Source organism: Syngnathoides biaculeatus, chromosome 12 (genome assembly GCF_019802595.1).
Source record: "Syngnathoides biaculeatus isolate LvHL_M chromosome 12, ASM1980259v1, whole genome shotgun sequence".
NCBI classification, from domain to species: Eukaryota; Metazoa; Chordata; class Actinopteri; order Syngnathiformes; family Syngnathidae; genus Syngnathoides; species Syngnathoides biaculeatus.
In genome coordinates, this window is record NC_084651.1 from 17,890,624 (window position 1) to 17,907,250 (window position 16,627).

The 16,627-nt window shown below is 40.1% G+C and overlaps 2 protein-coding genes across 3 annotated transcripts in view; one reads left to right on the top strand and one right to left on the bottom strand.

The window, feature by feature from the left end:
* The first annotated feature begins 252 nt into the window (after positions 1-252).
* eif3s6ip (eukaryotic translation initiation factor 3, subunit 6 interacting protein) lies at positions 253-9,130 on the top strand. 2 transcript variants are annotated; one of them, XM_061837789.1, is made up of 16 exons: positions 253-466; positions 632-646; positions 1,750-1,786; positions 1,895-2,105; positions 2,182-2,261; positions 3,017-3,078; positions 3,177-3,246; positions 3,325-3,398; positions 3,528-3,699; positions 5,136-5,290; positions 5,363-5,533; positions 6,471-6,604; positions 7,531-7,704; positions 7,825-8,014; positions 8,769-8,849; positions 8,941-9,130. In XM_061837789.1, exons 2-16 carry the CDS (start codon positions 641-643, stop codon positions 9,010-9,012), a joined length of 1,689 nt encoding a protein of 562 aa, XP_061693773.1. In that variant the 5' UTR covers positions 253-466; positions 632-640; the 3' UTR covers positions 9,013-9,130. The 2 variants fall into 2 exon arrangements, with proteins under 2 accessions (XP_061693773.1, XP_061693772.1); XM_061837788.1 differs by lacking the exons at positions 253-466; positions 632-646 and adding an exon at positions 1,275-1,436.
* Positions 9,131-10,238: 1,108 nt separating this feature from the next.
* The window catches only part of cdh23 (cadherin-related 23), a 215,694-nt gene continuing 209,305 nt past the window's right edge, over positions 10,239-16,627 (bottom strand). Inside the window, exons 66-69 of the mRNA XM_061836939.1 lie at positions 16,497-16,626; positions 14,961-15,080; positions 14,599-14,709; positions 10,239-11,798 (exon numbers count right to left, since the gene is read on the bottom strand). Coding sequence (XP_061692923.1) covers positions 11,460-11,798; positions 14,599-14,709; positions 14,961-15,080; positions 16,497-16,626 — 700 coding nt within the window. The 3' untranslated portion in view covers positions 10,239-11,459. The remainder of the gene's footprint in view (positions 11,799-14,598; positions 14,710-14,960; positions 15,081-16,496; position 16,627) is intronic.

The window sequence follows — 16,627 nt, forward strand, 5'->3', positions numbered from 1 at the left end:
AACTTTAATGGTGGTGGTTTTATGTGTCAAACTGTGACACTTCAATATTACAACATTTTTCAAGGAGGCTGTTATCATATAGGTGAGGATAATAAACATAAAATCAACTGAGAGGGAGAAGATAAAACCTTTTAAACTTGGTAACAGTCGTCCCGTTGTGGTTTTCCTGAGATATAAACAGCAGGTTGTTGCTATTCCGCCATCAAGTGGCAGACCTTTAAAATCACAGGCTCTTCCCCATTTCATGCGTACCTACAAATTTACACAGGCATGAATTTTCATCCGTTATTGCTGCATTAAAAGCTTTTAATATTTTCAGCAAGTGCTAGCCTCCAGTGAAGTGAGTTGAAAAAATATTATGGGGTAAAAGAAAATTACAATATTTGTTTAGACAGATAAGACTCCCCTTGATAGGGTAATGCGGATTTGGCTGTGAATCCCACATGACACAGACTTTAAGATAAAGGTAGGTTGTCTGCTCCTATGGCACTTTTTGTCTCAAGTATAATTTGTATGGTAATCATAAAACATTTAACTCTACAAGTACAGTTCAAAGTCCAATCTTTTTCGTTTGATTAAAAGCATTTAATTAAGCAGGCCCTACTATGTGTCTGTTGTCTGCTTCTTTCAGTTGGAAACGATGAAGGTACTAGAACATTTCTATATTCTTATCCAGCCATGTTTTACAGAAATTAAATCTTATAATCCTTTCCCAAATACCACTTACTAGTTGAGGAATACATATTTGACATTTCCTGTTATTCCCAAAACCAGAGGTTGCACCCATCCAGCTAGTGACTTAGTGCAAAAACGATTTGCCATTAAAAAAGTAATTGCGTTTTCTTCGAGAAACTGCTGTCGATCAGTTTTTAATTGTATGTGGCCTAAAGCCTGAAAGTGATACAAAATGAGAAACATTTAAATGTGAAAATCTAGAGGAAAATATCTTATTTGGAAAACGTAGGGACAAAGCTAGTCATCTTTAGTCTTGTTATGTGTAAAGCAAAGCAGCTTTATTTGTCTAACGCATTTCATACACGTTCACTCAGTGTGCTTTACATGATTTAACGCAAAGAAATAAAACACTTTTAAAAAGAGAAAAAATAAAAACAAAGAATGAAAAAAGTACAATTAAAAGAGTGCAAGTAGCGCAAGTATACTATATATAGATATATATATACACACACATACACACACAATGTAATGGAGAGTAGTTCAGTATCGCGTTTTTCCCATAATGTAACGAATAGCCGAAAACGACACGATAATCTCGCGTTATTTCGCTTTCTTTCCGTTTCCTGCCTTCCGGCAAGCAGCAGCTGCGTGCTTTAGCAGTTTCAGCTAGCTTGTCGCATTGTCCAAATTCGTACTCAATAACGAAAATAATCCATTGGCTTACTTGTGGAATCATGTCATACCATGACGATGACGACGACGTTAGTATATTCTTGTTCTTCCGAATGTAACAGTGATAGGACTTCTATAAACTAAAGTCGATTAGCAGACGCTAGCTGTAGTCCAAGAAGATGAGCTGAACTGCTTGTAATGACCAAAATAATTTGGCAGTCTGATTGATAATTTTGTCGTTTTCTGGTTTCATATAATTTGTATAAACAGGGCGTAGTTAATTTCAATTGCTAATTCTGCTAAATGGCTAAATGCTTTTTGTTTGTGGTTCGTGGGTATATATATACCCATCATCATCATGCCCTGTGACAGATGTTGCTCATGATTCTTCTTCTCTTTCAGTATGAGGGCTATAACAACGATTACGACCTCCACACCGGTTTGTGAACATTACCCATATTCAGTTTACTGACACACATTGTGTGCAACTTGAAAGAGTCCTCAAGATGAAATCCCATATGATCAAATTCCATTTCTGTGTTCGCAGGTGACCCAAAAGCAGACATGGCTATTGAGCGGCAGTATGAGCAGCAGACCTACCATGTTATCCCAGAGGTGATCAAGAATTTCCTCCAGTACTTCCACAAAACCATCTCTGACTTGATCGACCAGAAGGTCTACGAGCTGCAGTCCAATCGTGTGTCCAGCGAGAGTATTGAACAGAAGATCTATGAGATACAAGATGTCTATGAAAACAGGTAACGTTGATCTTGCAAACCTCATCTCCTGTTTTCTCTTGCTCAGTAGCTAATTTGTGCTGCTCTTGCTTCCAAGCTGGAACAAGCTGACTGACCGCTTCTTCAAGACATCTCCTTGGCCGGAGGCTGAGTCCATTTCATCACTTGTTGGCAATGGTGAGTAGGTTGGTTTTTGTCTTTATGAAAATAATACATACCAGTTATCTACACAATTAGTGTTATTGCTGTTCTCATGAGACTGATGTTTTCAAAATAGGATGCTGGAAATGTCTGACCTGCTGTAAAAAAAAAAAAAAAAAAAAAGAGCCATTCATTTTCTTTGGCTTCTCCTTCTTCCTCTCACATTTGCAAAACCTGCATGTTAGGTTAATTGAAGACAAAATTGTGAGTGTGGATTTGAGTCTAAATATGTCTTGTGATTTACAACTGGCATGCAAGGCATCCATCCAAAGACATCTTTAAGATGTTCACCAAAATAATATGAAGTTGGGACTTTAAGTATATATTTTTTTCTTCCAGGTGAAGTTCCAGTATTTTGTAAAGGTACAGGGTAGACAAGTAGAGAGGCTCAGTGGTTAGAGCACTGGTTTGGTAAACCAGGGGTTGTGGGTTCGTATCCCACTGGGGCCTCCACTTCCTGAGAAGGGTTGCGTCAGGAAGGGCATCCTGTGTAAAAATTGTGCCAAACATATATCTGCGTTCATCTGAGATGATACGCTGTGGCGACCCCGAAAGGGACAAGCCGAAAGGAAAATAACAACATGGTAGACAAAATATGTTTTTTGTGTGTCCGTGTTTACACGCGAGTCATGCCTCGAAAGAAGTCCAAGTGGTATTGTTCTGGGTTCCCAGGTGTCTTAAATGCATCATTACTCCAATGTTGTTAACCTGTCACGTTTCCTCTCTTGCAGATGCAGTCTTCCTCATTCTCTATAAGGAACTCTACTATAGACACATCTATGCCAAAGTCAGCGTGAGTCACTGCCACTTTCCAATTTCCAAGCATAATTTTCTATATTAGGGGAAACCTTTGAGAATTTGTAGTCAGACTAACCTTCTCACACTCCTTAGGGAGGACCCAATTTAGACCAGAGATTTGAGTCCTATTACAATTATTGCAACCTCTTCAATTACATTCTGAGTAAGTTTCTTTAATTTGTTTGCCTTCCTCAAGTTATTGCTGAAATGCTAATCCATGTTTTGTTTCGATTTCAAACAGATGCTGATGGCCCTGCCCCACTGGAGCTACCAAACCAATGGCTATGGGATATAATTGATGAATTTATCTACCAGGTATCTTCTGTTTTGTTCATTGGGGATACAAAAAATATATTACTCACCAAATGAAAGCACAAATTACGATAGTAGTATGAACATACATTTTCAGTTTAACACTAACTTTCTACTCATCCTCCTCTTCAGTTCCAGTCATTCAGTCAATACCGTTGTAAGACTGCCAAGAAGCCGGAGGACGAGATTGAGTTCCTGCGAAACAACCCAAAGATCTGGAACGTCCACAGCGTTCTAAATGTTCTCCACTCTCTTGTGGATAAAAGTAATATAAACCGTCAGCTTGAAGTCTACACCAGCGGAGGTATGAAATTTATCTTAAAATTCAGAAATGGCAGCATTTAAACTAACTCACCATAAAACGAGTACTTGCTCAACAATACAATACAGTAGCTGTATCTAAAATTTCTGCCTTTGTAGAGATAATATTTCAAACGATTAATTGAACAAACCATATGAGAATAAACATTAGAGGGAAACGTATTACTTGTTTTGTGTGTGATTAAAGTTATGTATGGAAGTACTCCTTTAAACAAACTGATGTTGACCAGTATCAAGAGCTACTTGTGGTTCAACAGGGTTCATACGCGGCCCTAAAAGTCCATAAAAAACCTTACATTTCTGAGGGTCCGTTTTGGGACCCCTAAAAGTCCTTAAAGTTCACCGAATACCGGTCAAGCCCTTAAAAAGGCCTTAAATAAAAAAAAAATCAAAGGGAGGACCTCTACCGCCAAAATTCTCCCTAAAAAAAAATAGAGATCCGTCTGGCGTCCAAAACAGCCGGAAATTCCCAAGGGAAGTCACTCTGTGTTCACAACATTTTTCTTATAGTCGTCATCTTGTCGTTGATATTCCATTGTTTGTTTTTGTGAGAAGGCATTTCACTTTGTCTTCATAGTGTAGTTCTTTGATTGATCCAATAAGAATACTTGTGTCATGAGGAAGTGCATTTTTCAAGATGCTTGGGTTGAAAGAAAAGAGTTTGGGAGCTGGATTCGTCGAGATCCAAAAGATCAGCACATGTTCTGCTGTCAAATGTGCAAACTGAGTTACCAGCTTGGAAAAATGGGTGTCAAAGTAGTGGAGTCGCACCAGAAAAACAGGAGAAACGCTGATTTGGCGAAGACTGTCTCATCTTCTGTTAGTATGAATCTGTTTCTGTCAAAATGTCAAGATAGTGAAGCATCAACTTCAGGCAGTAGTAGGGATCAACCACGCACCAGTACTGGCAGTGCATGCGCACCTACAGTTGTCCAGTCATCGACTTCAACCAGCCAGAAGTCAGGCTCTGTGAATGTAGTTCAATACACGAAAACAGACTCGTTAAAGGCAGAGATCGTGTGGACTTTAAAAGTGATCTGCACCCATTACAGTTACAAATCTTTTGAAAATAATTCAAAAGTGTTTGCAGTCATGTTTCCAGACAGTGACATTGCTAAAAATTACCACTGTCATATCAATGAGAACTACCACAAGGCGCGACAGGTGATCACTGTGACTGGTACTGAGGTACTGGAACCTTTGATGAACCAATAATGGTTGATGGCACCATTGGGTGAGTCTTTTTTTCCTAAATCTTGATTTGGCGCGATGGCCCTAAATTTTTCGTGTCGGCCCCTAAGAATGCCCCTAAAAAGCCCTTAAATTTTTTTGTGAGCGAGTGTGAACCCTGTATAACTTTTCATGGACATTTGCCAGTTTTTCAGGAGATCAAATTGAAATTTTGTTTCTTTGTTGCAGGAGACCCAGAGAGTGTGGCAGGGGAATATGGACGCCACTCCCTCTACAAGATGTTGGGCTATTTCAGCTTGGTTGGGCTGCTGAGGCTGCACTCTCTTCTTGGAGATTACTACCAGGCCATCAAAGTGTTGGAGAACATTGAGCTCAACAAGAAGGTAAAACCTAGCGAGGTCTTTTGAAATGTTTTTGTCTCTTTTCTTTACCTGTCTTGTCTTCTCTCTTCTCAGAGCATGTACTCCCGTGTGCCAGAGTGTCAGATCACCACGTATTACTACGTAGGCTTCGCCTATCTGATGATGAGGCGTTACCAGGATGCCATTCGAGTGTTCGCCAACATCCTGCTCTACATCCAAAGGACGAGAAACATGTTCCAGAGATCAACATATAAGTTTGAGATGGTGAGTCCCAGTTAAAGGTGACCTAGTTGTGATGTTAACCTTCCAAAAATGTTCACCGTATGCGTAAAATAACCTTTTTTTCAATATAAGTTTCAAGATTTTTAAGAAAATCACATGAAATAGCCTTCAAACGAAACTATTGAATGCAACCTTCATCCATCCATTTAGATTAATGCTTGACCACATTAACATTTCCTAGCGGATTGTGGCCAACGGATGGAGTACACCCTGGATTGGCTGCAAGCCAACCTAGGGTTGTCACTACAGAATATCTTGGTACTGGGTGTGTGTTATAAATTTGGTGGACAGAATTAGGAGTCTGTAAAGTGGTTAATGCTAGATAGTTACCAATCGTGTTTTAGCATTAAGGCACTAGCAATTACCATTTTAGGTCAAAAACACAAACTACCATTCAGATCACTCATACTTACTGTGTTATATGTACATTACACATCCAAAGTGCCTTAAAAATCCCTTGCTGACGCTCGTTTGAAGTTTTTGGTGAAGGTTAAATTTTTGGCCCAACACTGGGGCCGTCTGCAATAAATGTTCGTGTGAAACTGGTTTCAGCAGGGCAAACATTGTTCCCGGCGAAACATTTTTTTTAAACCTATTTTTGAATTCGATTTAGCAGAGTCATTTGAGATATATTTCTCTCCTGCAACCTTGTTTTCTGATAGGTTTTACCAGGCAACTAAATGCACATTGACCTGAGATGGTTGCTATGTTTCTTTGCTGTATATTAAAAAGATCATTGACATCATACAGTCAAGGACTGTCATTTGTTAATGATAAATATCTGTTCTATTGGCAGATAAATCAATGTAACTGTAATCTGAGCAATATAAAAAGTAACTCATTCAATAATTTATGACATAACCCGGTCACATGTTTTGAGAACAGGCATAACAGCATTTGGGTTTGTCTGTGCTTGCAGATCAACAAACAGAACGAGCAGATGCACGCTCTGCTGGCCATTGCGCTCACCATGTACCCAATGCGCATCGACGAGAGCATCCACACCCAGCTGAGGGACAAGTATGGAGATAAGATGCTGCGCATGCAAAAAGGGTGAGCATATTAGGAAAAACATTTGTTTTAATTGGTTATGATAGAGGTATCTAACTCAATGCCAGATCAGATTCGGGCATTTTATGTGTTGGTTTGCCACACGTTTTCAAGACTAGCTCTACAAATGATAACCAAATGCAATTATGTAATAATCATCAGGCAATTATTTAATTCCCCACACGGAGCATACATGTCTAACTGTCTTGCGCTCTCACCATACACCTTGTTTGAAAAAAGATGCAGTTCATTTTAGAATTTGGCCATGAATTTGGCATGATGTCATATACAGTACAGACAGGAAACAAAGTGCAAACAACTTTTTAAAGCAGCGTTTACAAAGCCTCTCCTAGACTCTTTAGAGGAAACCAAAGCAATAATAAATGCCTCTAATATTGTTTTAATAGACTCATAATTCATACTCACTCTTCAAACCATTTGTGTTGCACTTGTATGCATCTTTTATTTCCTAAAAAGACACATCATTAATGTTGCAGTGTTCAAAAGAAAAAACATTTGCGTTTCATTAACTCCATTTCACACAAAAGAAAGTTTGTTTTGAATTTTGCTCCCTTAATGTGAATGTAAGTAGGCCTGAATAATACGCGGAAAGTTTCATATTTCAATATTCTTGCTTAATATATCTATCTGAGCTCATCTTTTTTTTTTCTTTTTTGGAAAGAAAAATACAATAGAAAATAATGTGGAAAGTGTAATTGTATTTATTTGACCTCAATGTCAGTCATCAATACTAAACTCTAGTCTCCAATGAATAAAGTAGTCATCAAACTGAGAGTAACCATATACGATGTGGCCCATGATGACAATTAAGTTTAACACCTCTGAGTGAGGGTGTGAGCAGCATGAGTGAATTTTAAAATGCAATGCTTGATGTCATTAATCATTGAATATTACCTTTTCCACCTCAGAGACCTGCAAGTGTTTGAGGAGCTGTTCACCTTCGCTCGCCCCAAGTTCTTGTCTCCAGTGGTGCCCAACTACGACAACGTCAATGCCAACTACTACAAGGAACCCTTCCAGCAGCAGCTTAAGGTCTTTGCAGAGGAGGTGGAGCAGCAGGCTCAGCTCTCGACCATCCGCAGGTGCCTGCTACCGTCTGACTTTGTGGTAGATGCACAAAAATGTGCACCTCAGCAATTGTTTTGATTTGATGTTGGAACCTTTAAAAAAAAAAATCTTACTGGCATTTTGTTTGACCACAGTTTCCTGAAGCTGTACACCACAATGCCGGTGGCCAAACTAGCAGGATTCTTAGACATGACTGAGCAGGACTTCCGGATCCAGCTGCTCGTCTTCAAGCACAAGATGAAGAACCTGGTATGGACCAGTGGTATCTCAGCTCTAGATGGAGAGTTCCAGTCAGCTTCTGAGGTTGACTTTTACATTGACAAGGTGCAGTTCCTACACACGGAATGTTCTGAATATAATTAATAAGACAACTGAGATTGTAGTCGAAATTAGAACGTGATTCCAAATCCTTTTCTGTTACCATCATAATTTTTGTCTCGATCTCCTCTTTTTATCAACCCCCAAATATTCCAGGTATTGCTTTCCTTGAATCTAAGAGCCACCCAATTACCACATACCCAATTTGTTTTTTTTTGTATGAAATGCTTAACAAATTTAATACACTATCAGGTAATGTTATGTTGTAATGTTTATGCCAAGATTGTCCTAATTTAAACAGCACTGGTAATTATTAATGGGTCTAATGGGCAAAAAGGATGTAGAAACATTTTAACTCAATGATTCTTTCGGCTTGTCCCTTTCGGGGGTTTTAACTCAATGATATCAACTAAAAACAGACAAAACACTTATATAAGCACATTTATTGATTAAGATTTCAGATTATTTTATTCATTTTTAATTTACTTGCATTTTTGAACAGGCATTTTAGTCTTGAAAGCCCAATGAATTGTACTTGTGCATTAAGGGGGAAATCGGTTTAAAATTCATCATTCTTGTTCCAAATGATAAAAATGTTAAGAGCTTGCTGTGAAGGACAGTGTTTGCAGCAAAATACTTCGTGATGATCTCTGAGAAAAATATTTATTTGTTAAGATGTATCTTCAATTGGATCTTTTCAGTCCAAGGGGGCATAAAAATAAGTTTGTGAGTAAAGTTTGTACTCCTAATATCTCCTTAGGACATGATTCACATAGCAGATACTAAAGTGGCTCGTCGATATGGAGACTTTTTCATCAGACAGATTCATAAATTCGAGGAGGTGAGTATTAATCTGTCGGAGTTGTGACTTTTGCTTTCAGTTTTCACAAATTTCTGTCCTGAATGACTCAAATTTCCTCCCGTCTCCACAGCTGAATCGGACACTGAAGAAAACACCAGCAAGCAGCACCACGGCGACGTCTGGGAGTGCCATAAGCCGATAAATCTGATCTGACCTCAGCATTTACTCTTTGCTTGCTGCTTTCAGGTTTCTTGAAATCTGTAATTGAAGACTTTTCTATATAATTTGGAAACAATAAATCAGTGGGCTTCAAAAACTCATTTTGTTTATTATTTTTAACCACTAGATGGCAATGTTTTCAAGACTGCTACAGATGTCCAAGTTTACACTCCTCCTAATGCCCAAGTGTCATCCCTATAAATGTTCTAAAATAGATATTGTAATGCAAAATACATATGACATCATTCACTTCATTGTGTAAACGAAAAAATAAATATGAGCAAAAAGCATGTCATCCATGCGCAAAGTTGCGAAGTGTCATTCGACATCCAAGTTCTCACCATATTGGCTGCATTCACTGCCCAGGACGTCACCCCGGACATTCGCCATTGAAAACACGCTGTGGCCCCTTCTGTGGGAGACAAACGCCCTTTCTGACACGGATCGATGAGCCACCACAGCCCGGCACCGCGATGAGCCACCCTGCCAGCACCGTGTTGACGAGGCCTTGTCAAAAAGGCCGGTGGCAGAGGCCATCCTTCGGCGGCTGCTGCACGGAAGCCTTCCGATCCGCACATCGACACATTTAGCACCCTGACTTACGTATTACGCCCCCCACCACCCACCCAACTATTGTTTTTTTTTTTTTTTTTTTTTTTTTTTTTAGTAGCTACAGACCTACGTGTCATTTGGAACCCACAAAGTTCTCGTCCTTTGCACCTGTGCAATCCATTTTTCACGACGAACCAGGTCTTTTGGAAAAGTATGAAGAGCAAATCCATCCTCCCAAGTGTTCCAGCAATATCCAGCAATACAATGAGCAGGCATTTTGGCTAACACGAAGGAACGAGCTGCCTTCTCGCAGGTAAAACTCACTTGAGTGCGCTACCGTCCTTTACGTCACTTCGTGCTTCTCAAAAACAAATCCCGAGATGATTTTTATGGCGGGAGTTACAAAAAACCATATACGTCAAAATCATGTTTTGTGGTGGAAAAAACGGATGGGTCCATACCGGCTGCCGTTTTTTTCATTCATAACATAGTAAAAATCATGCATTTCATGACAGTGGACCTCATTAACAGTACTGTGATGTCAAAGTTTGTCATGTTTGTCTTGTTCAGGTTAATTTACTTTATTTAATTGGCCACCATTTTTATCAACAACAAACCACGTTCCAATCACCTTACTAAGAATGGGACAAATGGTTGGATATTTCTTTTATTATCACAGATTTCAGGGCTGGTGACAGAAATGACAAAGAAACAAGAACATACAAAAAGTACATACAAAAACTAACCTTGAAAACACACCACCCATTAGAAACGGCGTCATAGTAACAAAAAGAAAAAAACACCATTGCACAAGTTACACGTACACCCACAGACATCCAAATATGTAAATGACCTACCTGTTGCAGTAAGCAGGCATTTGAGTTTAAAAATACCACAATTCCAATATTCATCTTAAATTAAAAAATGAAACGTTGCTTGACTTGAGCATGACTCTTTAAGTACCCTCAGGTGGCAGTGTAAAGTCTTGGTGGGCAAGTTGCCATGTTGATGTATATTTAAAAAAAAAAAACAGCTAAAATATTTTTCATCCAATTTGTTTGAGGGCTTAAATTTAACATTTTTGCTCCAAAATCAACCACTTTTGAATATTCCATTGTGTTCTTGTCATCAGTTAGGTGTCTCCATTTAAACCACAAACTCACAACATGCTGACAAGGGAAAGGTGGACAAGCGAATTTCTGCTTGGCCAGTCGTGGGTGCCTTTTATTTTTCATCCAACAATTTACACAGTGCTGATGAAAAGTGTCATTTTTTTCAAGCATCAAGAGGTTGTTTGAGGCGTTGCGGTCGCACTGCATCATAACTGTCCTGACATTAAAATGAAGATCTTCATATTTCATCTTTACTCCACAGACACTGCTTTTACAGTTGCAAATGAACACAAAATGTGAAAAGGAGTTACAATAATCAGTCTCCCGTTGAAGGCCATTCGCTGGTCTGAATGTGTGGAGCTGTGCATGTGTGCATTTGTGTGAGTGAATGCAGTCCTCGTAAACCTTCAGCAGAAAAACTGAGATTGCAGCACCCTCTGTTTCTAGAGCCTCTACACTAAGAATTCTTGCCCTGCATGCCCTTTCTGTTCTTTGGATGAAAGTTGATTACTCCTATTGGTTTTGTTCTTGCGGTGCCCTGCCGATCATTTTCCTTTCTCATTTCATTAAAGGAACTCACCATCCACTAAAACCTATCGAGTCCTTGAGTTTTTGCCCATGTGAGCTGCGGACTAGCGCACTCACAGTGGTTCTTCTCGGATCGTCCCCATACCTTCCCAACAAGGAGAGAGTGGTGGTGTGAAGACACAAGCACAAGCACACACTTGAGTCATGATTGGGCTCAGACCAGCGAGGCCTCGGCTAGTCATAACTCAGTAATTTCCAAAGGGCTCTCCGGTAGCTCCCCGTCCTTGTGACGATGCATCGGAGTCGACTTGGCCGACTCCGTGCGGGCGTTGCGCTCTGAGTAAAGTCCCCCGTCAGCGTTGAGAGCCTCAAGAGATCGTGCCAGAGCCCGCTGGTCATCCTCCGGCAGGCTGTTCAGGTCGGAGGTGAGCAGGGTACCTGTGCTCCCGTGGACCACGTGCACACCTTCTGGCCCCTTCAACTCCATGGGAAGTTTGTGCTTGAAGCGGAGAGTGCCGCGTCCTCCGGCCGTGCTCCTGCGCTCATCCTCGTCATCATCCAAATCGCTCTGGATCAGCTGATGGTGGAGAGAAGCAGAAAGGACAAGGGAACATTACATAAGGCTGGTGCTTAAAAACACATTGGTATAAGCTGAAAAGAAGAGAGAAACATTTCGGAGAGACTTAGAAAGAGAGGAAGATTGAGCTGAAAATGGTCAGACCTAGAATTGAATTGTGCAGAGGTATTGCATTTTATGTATTGACAATGTACGTTAGGCACGCAGTTCTACTGAAAGTTTTGTCCGGAAGACCTCAAGGCCAGCAACAGTGACACTATAACGGTACACTTGCATGACGTTTTCACACTTATTGATGATGTGATTGTGAATAGCCATCTCTGTATGGGCCCTCTGATTGACTGGCAATCGGTCATGGGTGCAAGCTGCCTTTTCTGCGCTAAGTCAGCTGGGATCCACTCAACTCTTTTACACAATAAGCAGTATGTAAAATGGATGGATGCAAAGAAGTCAGTGGCCCTCTTGTCCAACATCAATGATCTGGATGAATCTTGTGTGGTTTTTCAAAAACTGGTGGTGGTACTGTTAAAACTTTTTATCTTTTAATGCTGAGGCTTGATACCTGAAGAAAATGTTTAAACATTTAAAATTGGCAAGATGACGCATTAAATGCTGCTTACCACAATGGCTCCTAATTGGAAAAGGGAATTTTATTTTCCTCATAAAATCATCCATCTCCAGAGGAAGACAAGTGTCACAAACGATTGTGATGGTTACGTCCGTTGTATCTTCTGCCTGTACCCAACTGTCTCCCTCTATGTAATTATCAACTTTTCTCTTATCATTTATCATCACCCTTTTTGACCAGTATCCCTGAAATGAATATACTGTATGCTTATTCATGTCAAGAAATACTGTAAGTGGATCGAGGAAAATGTAGTTTAGTGATGAGAGGTGTGATGTTCATGGATGAACAACTTTAAAGGTCCCACATTTTGGCTATTTAGACCTCCATACCATTGCGTGATTCTCTTGCGGAAGTATAAAAATGTCAGTTTCACTTCAAAAACACCTTGGTTTTGTCACATGAGTCTCCAGAGAAGGCCCCTCTGACAGCGACTTGAGGTTGACACAGTTTTGTATCCGCTTTGTCCATATTTGGTTAAGACCGCCACCGTTCTTCTGAATGGTTGCCTCCAGTTAAAAGACCCACTTGTGAGAGCACACGTTTGTTATGTTGACACCGCTGGCTCTGGAGCAAGATGTAGACAGAGATCTTCGCTGGGGATGCAGATAAGCTCGAGAAATTCCAATGACCTCTTTTAAGGCATTTCGGCAGACAAATGTCTTGAACTCAAGAATATGTGTGTGATTTTAATTGCTCTTTCAGGTTTACAGAAGCACAATAGAGCCAATATTATATCCTGAATACGAGAACAAGCTCGTTTGATAAACTTCCAAATTGACCAATTTTTACAGTAAATTTTGACGTAATAGGCACCAAGATATAGTACTTTTGGATGGCAGAAAAATGATCAACTACCGCTGAGCTAAAACAATGATGAAACTAAAAAAAACAATCCAACCAAATCTGTCGGTAGGTGGGTGGAGAGCACGAATTGATTATGATAAATATTTGCACAGAGAAGATTGGAAGACTGCCTCGAAACCATTTGGTGGCCCATTTACTCTCACATGAAGAAAAGAGTGGAGTAGGGAATGTTCAGAATTAACCAAGGTTGACCCCAAAAGAACAGCATGGACTCATCCAGGATTCCACAAAGTAACTCAAGACAATTTCTGATGAACTGCAGACCTTCCTTGCCTCAGTTAAGACCAGTGCTCATGACACAACAACAAGGAAGAGACGAGGCAAAAATTGCATCAATGGCAGAGTTCCAAGGCGAAAAACCCCTGCTGGAAAAAAATAACATAGAGGCTTGTTTTACTTTTTGTAAAAGAACATCTGAATGATTCTCAATACTTTTATTCATTCAATAATCTTCCGGTCCCGGATTGGAGCCTATCCCAGCTATCTTTGGGCAAGAGATGAAGTAATTCTCAAGATATATGGAAGAATATTATATTTACTGCCAAGATGAAAGTTTTTTTCCTTTTTTTTTTTTTTAACATCTGGTGTCTAAATGTAGCACAGCATTTCAATGAAAGAACTTTATAGTCAAGCATGGTGGTAGTGTGATGGTCTTGGGGTGCTTTCTCCTTCAGGGCCTCGACAACCTACTGTGATTGATGGAAGCATGAATTCTGCTCTTTAACAGAAAATTCTGAAGGATATTCTTCAGCCATCAATTTTTGACCTCAAAATGAAGCGCACTTGGGTTCTCCAAGAGGATAGCCATCCAAAGCACACCAGCAAGTCAACGTCTGAGTGGTTTTAAAAGACAGAATAAAGGTTTTCGAGTGGCCTAGTCAAAGTCCAGACTTGAATCCACTTAAATTGTAGTGGCATGATCTTGAAAACGCCATTCATGCTTCAAACTCCTCTATTTAATTCAAAAGTTTCTGCAATTCTGCAATTTTAGTTGTTGCTATTGAGGATGGCTAAATAGGATAAAATAAATCACAATTTGAAAACAGCATTTTAAATTCACTTCGGTTATGTTCTTTGGATAGATACACATTTGTTTGATGATCTTAAAACACTGAAATAGGGAAGAATTTGGAAATGCGGAAGAATGTGCGACGTCGCGGTGAAATGTCCTCTGATATCATTATGTGAGCACAGCACACTTTTATCCCAAGTCACCCAAAGTATGAGGAAAAAGTCACATCAGATGGAAAGACAAAGCAGGCAGCGTTGTCGCAAGGCAGCAACACACCAGCAGCCAGCCGAGCCCACCTCAGTGACCGATGAATTTTCTTCCTGGTTGGTGGATACAGTGACGAGTCTGGCTGCAAATAGTTTTTTCAGTCTCAGGTAATCGTCCAGCACCACTTTGAGCAGGGAACCCTGACAGGACGGCAGTTAGGATCAAACTCTGAAGCACATGCATCGCGAGAGAGGTTGAACATGAAAAAATCCCAAGCAGTGATGAATCGGCTGCTGAGTCTTTTTTTTTGTGTGCTGATTTCCTCTTCTAAAAACTTACTGGATGTCTGAGTTGCCGTGTAGAAGAATCTGAGGAGCCCTTCTTAGTGATCATGTAGCATTTGAGACTAGACAGACGCATTTTACTGAGCGTCCAACATTTCATATCTCACCTTGATAGGCCCTTCCCTCATGATCTGGCCCAGTTTAGCGATATTGTCGTACTCCTGAATCGCTGCTCTCAAATAACGATCATCATCGGGCTTTGCTTGAGGCTCACGACCAAATGTTCCCTGTGAGAGAGAGATATAAAAAAAAAATCGGAAATAATGTCAAGTGCTGACATAGAAGATGTCATTTCTCCTACCCAAAACCACAAGGTGTCCTCAAAATCCCTTTACAATTTAAACCAATAATTAGAAGCACAATTAACAACGTACGTGAATTACATTTGTACTGAGTCACAGTCAACGTTTTTGCACTTTGGATTTCAGGTACCCTGTTGATCAAGAAAAGGCACAATGCGTATTGTGATTTATTGAAACAAAACTGGATACACGTACTCAGCCAAACTACGGGATTGTGTATGGAAGACATCCACCATCGAGGGACTCTGGGACATTAAGTTAAGACATTAATTCTCTTAAGGGACATTGGTGGATAAATTTAGGAGTGGATGACCAAATTAAAAAAAAAAAACACATGAAGAATTAAAACACATTGAATATTTACTTACATATTTTGTAATACTTTCAACAAATGTATCTGTGATATACACAAATGTGGAGCTTAAGTGTGATATACTAGTTTCAGGGTTACTGTGTTGGGGAGGCGCAGCCAAACGTTGACCGCAGTAAAGATAAAGGGGACAAGAACCTCCCTTCTTACTCCAGAATATGCTTTCCGGGGAAGAAGTAACAACTACCTCGCTCCTTCTCATCAGGTGGTTGTGTTAAATACGGTCCAAAACTGTTATTCTTGAATGATGCGTTGTGAACTTTATTGATGAATGGCCGATGTACACATGAGGAGCGGATGGTTTACAATAAAAATGCTCATATGGATTAGGCGAGTGTGAGGGTGTGTGTGTGTTGATGTGACGCGGTAATATGACTTTTTGTTCTGTGTTGTAGTATAGTATAATTGTTGAGAGTATAGTTAATGACTGTAAATAGTGACAATAAACACAACTTCCCAGTTCAAAGCAGAGGACTCCAATGTAGAGTGGAGATGTCTTTGAAAGAGAGAACTTTCACTTAGTGACATCTCTGCTTAAGTCATTTACACGAGCCGTTCTTTGAAGTCCTTGATTGTGTATCAGCAAGAGTGGATATGTACGTATACGAGTGTGATTGACTGAAAAGTACAATTTGACTGTAAAGCACAATTGTTAGAGATGGGAAGTTGATTGTAAGAAGAAGATGACTGGAATGCGGTGTTTTGTCTGCAATTGTACAAAGGTACTTGTAATAAAGAATAGGCTTTCCGGGGAAGAAGTAACTGCTGGCTCTCTCCTTATCATCATTTCTGCTTGTCAGGGTTCCAAGATGGGAGGTAGGAGAGGTCAGTTCAAAGGAAACGGCGGCCTCACAACTTGAGGCCCGTAACATTTATCTATTTATTTGCTTTTGTTATCAATTGGTTCAATTCAAAACAGACTTTCTGGACACCCTACATAATGAATAGAAACTACCCGGTACAGTACTAACATGAGTGCGTGCAGGGCTATTCCACAGGTCCGTTATCTCGCTCAGGTTCTCAGGCAGGTCATCCTCATGGTCTGCCTGAGCAGCCAGTTCCAGGTTGTGACAGAATGGATCAAGCCACACCGGATTGGCTC